General features: G+C 38.2%; 1 protein-coding gene across 3 annotated transcripts; it reads left to right on the forward strand.

Annotated features, from left to right (window-relative positions):
• The first annotated feature begins 46 nt into the window (after positions 1–46).
• RAD1 (RAD1 checkpoint DNA exonuclease) lies at positions 47–6,541 on the forward strand. Of its 3 annotated transcripts, none has more exons than XM_053592370.1 (6): positions 47–229; positions 601–867; positions 2,431–2,539; positions 4,130–4,388; positions 5,725–5,823; positions 6,165–6,541. In XM_053592370.1, exons 2-6 carry the CDS (start codon positions 670–672, stop codon positions 6,346–6,348), a joined length of 849 nt encoding a protein of 282 aa, XP_053448345.1. In that variant the 5' UTR covers positions 47–229; positions 601–669; the 3' UTR covers positions 6,349–6,541. The 3 variants fall into 3 exon arrangements, with proteins under 3 accessions (XP_053448345.1, XP_053448355.1, XP_053448336.1); XM_053592380.1 differs by having other exon boundaries at positions 47–124; XM_053592361.1 differs by having other exon boundaries at positions 47–867.
• Positions 6,542–7,451: the final 910 nt, after the last annotated feature.

The raw sequence follows: 7,451 nt of genomic DNA on the forward strand, positions 1-7,451 counted from the left end.
TCTAGGCTTCCTCCAGCTCTGTGGTGACGGTGGCCGGGCAGGCCGGGCAGGCCGGGCAGGCCGGGCTGGAGGGTCGATCTGAGAGCAGTGGCTGGACCTCCTCTGCTTCCCCCGCAGTTTCCTGGTAACTGCAGGTCAACCCCCAAGGACTTGGCTGGGACGGGCTCTCGGGCGTCCGGACACCACCACAAACGTAGCGTGTCCGCACCGGGGGTCTGCGGGCGGGCCGGTGAGTGGGGTTGTCAGGGACACTTAAAGGACTTTGTAAGGCGCCGGGGCCCGCCCTCATCGCCCGCTGTGTTGGAGGCTAGGTTGGTAGCTCCGGATTGACATGGAGAAACTGCCCAAGTGAACTACCGCGTCAGTTGAGTATTTGCATTCTTCGTAGCTTTTCCCCTGTTACTGTCTCCATACTGAAAACGAGGAAACCGTACCTTAGAGAGAGAAATAATTTCCCCTTAAGTTATAGAGGCAGTTACATGGTCCAGGTAGCGCTGGCCCGGTCGGCCCAGTTCAACGACGCCTTCCACCGCCTCAACGTAGGTGGAGGCCCGTGGACCTCCCTGGCATTGACTGGGAGTTATTGTCGAATCTTGTCAGGTGTTTCGTTCTCCGTGGGAGCAGGTGTTAGCCCCAGGAGCACGCTGAGGACCGAAAGTGCAGGGGACGATGCCTCTCCTAACCCAGCATATCGAAGATGAGAATGATCAGTACAGCTTAGTGGCCAGCCTTGACAACGTCAGGAATCTCTCCACTATCTTGAAAGCTATTCATTTCCAAGACTATGCCACGTGTTTCGCCACTAAAAATGGAATTAAGGTTACCGTCGAAAATGCAAAGTGTGTGCAAGCAAATGCTTTTATTCAGGTATGGAAGTAGGCGCCTGTAAGCCTGTGACATTTGCTGTTCTTTACACAGTTTAATAAATTCTGAAGATCTTAAACGTAATTTACATTACAGAGCAAAATGTCATTATTTGAATTCTTTTCTCCTGGTAACAAATCCCTTTCTCAACGTATTTTACAGAAATAATGTTTAATGTAATAATAATGTCGACTAAAGCTTATTAAGTTAAACTATAGACTAAGCATTCCTCTTAGTGTTTAACTTTAATCTTCACAAGAATCCTATGAGGTTGATTCTGTTTTTATTCCCATTTTTACATATATAGAAACGAGGCACAATGTAAGTGATTTGCCAGCAGTCTCCTAACTGGTAAATGGCTGAGTGGGATGAGAACACAGAACATTTATGTCCAGAATATATGCTTTTTACCACTATGTTATTCCTTCCTCCCTGTAATTAAAAAGCACTTTTCCTCTTTTTGGTTGTAACAGAATCTCTTTGTTGTTACAAAGAAATATTTGTATGGTTCAGATAAGATTTCGGATTTCAATTCTGCTTTCTTTTCAAGAAAGTGCTGCAACTTAGATAAGTGCTGCAACTTAGATATCCTGTGTGGGTCTGTGGCCTGCAACCCCCAGGCCACAGACCCACACAGGTCCACAGCCTATTAGAAACCCACCCAGCAGGAGGTGAGCAGGAGGCCAGCAAGTGAAGCTTCCTCTGTGTTTACAGCTGCCCCTCATGCTCACATCACCCGAGTTCCACCTCTTGTCAGATCAGTGGCACCATTAGATTCTTGTAGGAGCACAAACTCTACTGTAAACTGTGTGGGTGAGGGATCTAGGCTGTGTTCCTTAGGAGAATCTGATGCCTGATGATCTGAGGTAGAGTTGAGGACATAAGCAATACACTTTGAGTGTCACTCTCTCCCATCACCCCAAAATGGGATGATCTAGTGGGAGGAAAACAAGCTTAGGGCTCCTACTGATTCTGTATTATGGTAAGTTATATAATTATTTCAATATGTATTGCAATGTAATACATAATAGAAATAAAGTACACAATAAATGTAATGTACTTGAATCATCCTGAAACTCCCCCTACCCCTGCTCCAGTCCTTGGAAAAATTGTCTTCCATGAAAATGGTCCCTGGTACAAAAAAGGTTGGAGACCATTGCCTAATGCACAGTATGACTTCAGGAATGCAGGGATAACTAAGACATGCTTCTTGTCCTCAAAAGAAATTGAAAACTAATACACACATGCATTGTAAAATTCTTTGTTTTCCAGATGAGCACAAAAAGGACACAAGGGTAAGTCACGTAGGGAATACTTTTAAATTCAGGAGTAGAGATGAACATCCTTCGCAAGGTTTTATATGGAGCTTGAATCTCTGCTACATCTTCAACTATTTAGTAGTACTGTTCTAATGGATAAAACTAAGATGTTTTGATTGGTAATTAGAAATGATTCTCACAGAATTAACACAATATTATCACTTTAAAAACATATAAAACAAAATCTGGCACTTGATGTTTTTTCATTTTTAATATATCCACAATCTCATGTTTGCTTTTCTCATAGGCTGGAATATTTCAAGAGTTTACAGTTCAGGAAGAGTCTGTTACTTTTCGAATTAATTTAACTGTCCTTTTAGACTGTTTATCTATTTTTGGATCAAGTCCTGCACCAGGTAAACCACTTTACCATTTTAAAGACAGAAAAGCATTATACGTAATGGTCAAAAGAATACAGGATCTTATTTGGAATATGAACATTTCTTTAGAAAATTGCTAATTCATTTTCAGTGGTCAACATCATGGAGTCTGATGTTTCGCAGTATTAATTGAACATGTATTGATAGTTCTTTTCATATTTGTAAAAGTATTTATATTCAGCTTTTTTAAAATTTACAAAGCTTTGGGGATTTTAAATTTTAACTAGCCAAAAGAATAGTTTGGACATGTCTTAAATATCTTTAATATTATGAAATATGTTTTAATTCTTTTCCCTAACTTATCCAGAATTTCTCAGCTATCAATAGTTGATAGCAGAGAAAAGCAGAAGCCAGATGTCCTGACTCCCAATTTACTGCGTTTGTTTTTTTTTTTTTATGTAGAGACAGAGTCTCACTTTATGGCCCTCTGTAGAGTGCCGTGGCCTCACACAGCTCACAGCAACCTCCAACTCCCGGGCTTGAGCAATTCTCTTGCCTCAGCTTCCTGAGCAGCTGGGACTACAGGCGCCCGCCACAACGCCCGGCTATTTTTTGGTTGCAGTTTGGCCGAGGCCGGTTTTGAACCTGCCACCCTCGGTATATGGGGCCGGCACACTACCCACTGAGCCACAGGCGCCGCCCTCCCAATTTACTGTTTAAATTTTGGGGTTTTTTTCTAGCCCTGTTTATAAATTGTCTATTTTCTCAAATGATTTCCTTTAAAACATATATTTTTTTATTTGTTTAGAGAAGTATTTTTATGAGTGATGAAATTCAGTTGCAACTACAATGAATCCTTAGAAGAATGATTTTATTTCCCAGGAAAGCAACCAATACATTAGCTAGGAAGATTCAGTTATAGTTCTCCAGAAAACATATATTTTAATTTTGCACTGGTAATTCTACTATTATTAATTACATATTTTCTAATATTGTGTTCCCCAGCTGATTTTTCAGAGAAGTATCTGCTGCCTTCCATTCTTGACTGTGGCTCTCCATCGAGTAAATGAGAAGGAGCTCAAATACCTTATCATGTTCTTCCTTCCCTCTAGTGTTTGCAATGTTAAAGTTCACATCATCACTCTTCTTCTCAATTTGATCTTAAAATTCAAGAAAATATAAAAGATATCTCCCAGTAGAAAAGGTTGGAAGGATCCTTATAGTGACTACACTAATGTTATAGACAATATCAAAGCAATACGCTGTTGCACAAATTGAGTCTTCAAGGAATAGCATACCCTATTCTACAATTGTTTTGTTACTTGCTGTGTTGGTCAGTGCAGATTCTCCATTCTGAAATTGCTTATGTATAAAATCAAGCTGTTTCTGAGGTGTTTTTGAAAAGCTGCATATTATTCGAGAAGGTTACGTTTATTGTAACTGGTTCCCAGTTTTCTTGATGTTATTTTTGGAATTGTCTACACATGACTGTCATCAGAGAAAATGTAATCCCTCTTATAAAGAGATAAATATATGCCAGAAATTAAGCAGAATTACTCTTGAGAAATTTTATGTATCATTTTGAGATGAGCTAAGTGCAAAGCATCATTTCTTGCATTGCTACAGGGACTTTAACTGCACTTCGGATGTGTTACCAAGATTATGGTTACCCTTTGATGCTGTTTCTGGAAGAAGGAGGAGTGGTAACAGTCTGCAAAATTAATACTCAGGAGCCAGTAGAGACTCTGGACTTTGATTTCTGTAGCACCAATGTTATTAATAAAATTATCCTGCAGTCAGAGGGGCTCCGTGAAGCCTTTTCTGAACTGGATATGACAAGTGAGGTCCTACAGATAACCATGTCTCCTGACAAGCCTTACTTCAGGTACTTGAAAGCAGTGCATCTACACTTAATGTGGCCTGTACTCCATCTCCCTTACACATCTGTTAAGGATACAGAATTTTTACTTTCCAGGTTCCTAGAATTTTCAGAACTTTAAAGAGCTTGTACCCTCACCTTGTAATTTTACAAATTATGAAACTTAAGCCCTAAGAGAATTAACTCTTTAGGATTTCACAATTAGGTGGTGTTGATTCCATAAACTAATGGTCTTTTCATTGTTGTATTACTTATTGTCATAGCTCAGGCTACATTATGAGGAAAATGGGCTTAAACATTTTGAAGAGGTATTTGATTATATCGTATCTTTTTCTCTTTCAAGTTAGTTTTGGATGCACAAGAAGTAGATATTTTCTGTATGTTAACTCACTAAGTATCTGTTGATCACCTATTGTGTGCATGTCCAAAGGAACAGCTTAAAATCTAGGTGAGGAGAACATGGAACAGCAGAGAAGGAACAAAATTGATGGCCGTGAAGTACCATAGTCATACACAGGGATGAAGGAAACAGTATATGAGTACTTAGGGAGGTCAGCTTCCTAAGGGAGGGCAACTTTCAGCAGGAATACAATGTCAGAAGCTATAAAGCTGTTCCTGATATTTTGACTCAACGATTTACAAAATGACGAGCCTCTTTTCTGGATTAGAATCAATTTAGAGATTTTAACAATTTGGAGAGGGGATCTAAATGTTTCTTCCTTTTTTTTTGAAATATTTCAGAATATTAAAGAATAAAGGAGCTAAATTCACATGCAGTAAAAGTTCTTTTTATATCTACTTTAGAAGAATTACAGGCTCTTCTCATGGCATTAGACCATTAAAAATTTGCCTCAAGGTGTATTAAAATATGAATCAAAGTGGAAATCAGAACGGGTGGTGGCTCAATCCTCTAATTCCCAATACTTTGGGAGGACAAGGCAGGAGGAAGACTTGAGGCCAGGAGTTTCAGACTAGCCTGGGCAATATAGTGAGACTCCATCTCCACAAATGTTTAAAAAACTAGCTGGGTATGGTGAAGTCCACCTGTTGACTGCTAGTTGCCCTGTCCTCACCCCCCAACCCCAGCATCCTGTGGGAACTTTTGTTAAGGTACTCGTTAAAGTATACTGTAAACATCTGTTTACATGTCTGTTTCATCTACCACAGTGGTTCTCAACCTTCCTAATGCTGGGATGTATTTTCATTGTTACAAAGGGGTCGCAATCCACAGGTTGAGAACTGCTGATCTCCCAGGATGAGCTTCTTAAGAAAGTGTTTTATTTGTATTCTAATGTGGCTTATTATTGGACCAATAAATAAATGAGTTGCCCATTCTCTGTAGGTTATCTACTTTTGGAAATGCAGGAAGTTCCCATCTTGACTATCCCAAAGATTCTGATTTGATGGAAGCATTTCATTGTAATGAGACCCAAGTCAACAGGTCAGTACTTAATATAGAGATTACCACAGGTAATGAAGGTGAGGTTAAACACCAAATTTCTGTTAAATAAAAATTTTAAAAATACTTAAATCTGTTAATAAAACATGTAGCATTTTTAAAAATGCACAGTAGGGTACAAGACTTACTTGGGGATTGGAGTTGTAATAGTGGGTGAATTTTTTTAAGAAACCAAGAGAAAATACTAGCATTTGGATAAGCACTTAATTTTACTCTTCTATTTGCTGCTTGGTAGTCCTTGGCTATTTTTTGTCCTGCATTTGGAATTATGAATATAGTACAAAGCATGTCAAAATAACAGCTTTTTATTTACTTTTCTACAGATACAAGATTTCTCTTCTGAAACCATCTACAAAGGCATTAGTTCTATCTTGTAAGGTATCTATTCGGATGGATAACCGAGGCTTCCTTTCACTGCAGTATATGATTAGAAATGAAGATGGACAAATATGTTTTGTGGAATATTATTGCTGCCCTGATGAAGTAGTTCCTGAATCTGAGTCTTGAATATGATAATTCACTGTGATATTTTATGTGTACATTCATGACAGGTTAAGTTCTCATTTTGAGTATAGTACTTTTTATAATTTACTGGATTTTCTATAGAGAGGAAGCATGGAGAGGATAGGAGCAAGGTCCCTGTACCCTAACAGCTGCAATGTATTTTGTAAAATGAATGTTTTTATGTAGTCATAGATTATCCTGAATTGGACTGTCCTCTGGTTCTGTCTTTTGAACTCATGGGAATCTCTGTAAGCTGAAAATGCGTAAACCATATGTTCTATTTCAGTAGAACATTTCAAGAATTTGTTGAAGCCATATCTAAAATGTTCTTTTATTTATTTACTGTTAGAAATAGCAAAGGCATATTGGCATTGCTTATTAGTTCAAATTCTGGAGACTAGATCTTAAAGCAGTGGTTCTCAAAATATTCTGGCCAGACCAACAGCATCAGAACTACTTACAAACTTGTAAGAAACTCTGGGGTAAGACCAGCAATCTGTATTTTAACAAGCTGTACTCAGGATATTCTCCCACATCTTTTTTTTTTTTTCTCCCATTTCTTAATGTTTGGAAACAACTATTTTAAAGGACACTTAGACAAACAAAAATAGCATTTAATTGCATTGAGGTGATTGTTTTTACATGTGACTTTTTTTGCCAATATTCTGAAATTGAGACACCACCAAACTAGTCTGAGCAATTCTTTAAATGATTTATTTTTAAAGTATATCATTTGAAGAAATCTATGAACATGATGTAAAACAGTCTTCAGCGTTACAGATTTTCTTGTTCTCAAAACTGTTCATAGCAGTTAAGTACTTATTACTTTCCATTTGCTTATAAGTTTCTTAACCAAATTAAGGTGTAGAAAAAGCATATTATTTTGTACTTTCCTACGTAGTTTTCACTGAAATAATTTTTGTAGCATATAAATATTTTTTATATTTAATAAAAGAACTAAAATTATCTGGCTATGTGACTAAAATGAAGTTTCTGTCTCTGTTACTGTACCAGGTGACAACATCTCAGTGTCCCTACATGGACAGGCACTCTTGGCTTTTTGGGTGGGACAGTTCTTTATGGTAAAAGACTGTCATCCTACTGCA

This window comes from Nycticebus coucang, chromosome 1, assembly GCF_027406575.1.
Source record: "Nycticebus coucang isolate mNycCou1 chromosome 1, mNycCou1.pri, whole genome shotgun sequence".
Classification (NCBI taxonomy): Eukaryota; Metazoa; Chordata; class Mammalia; order Primates; family Lorisidae; genus Nycticebus; species Nycticebus coucang.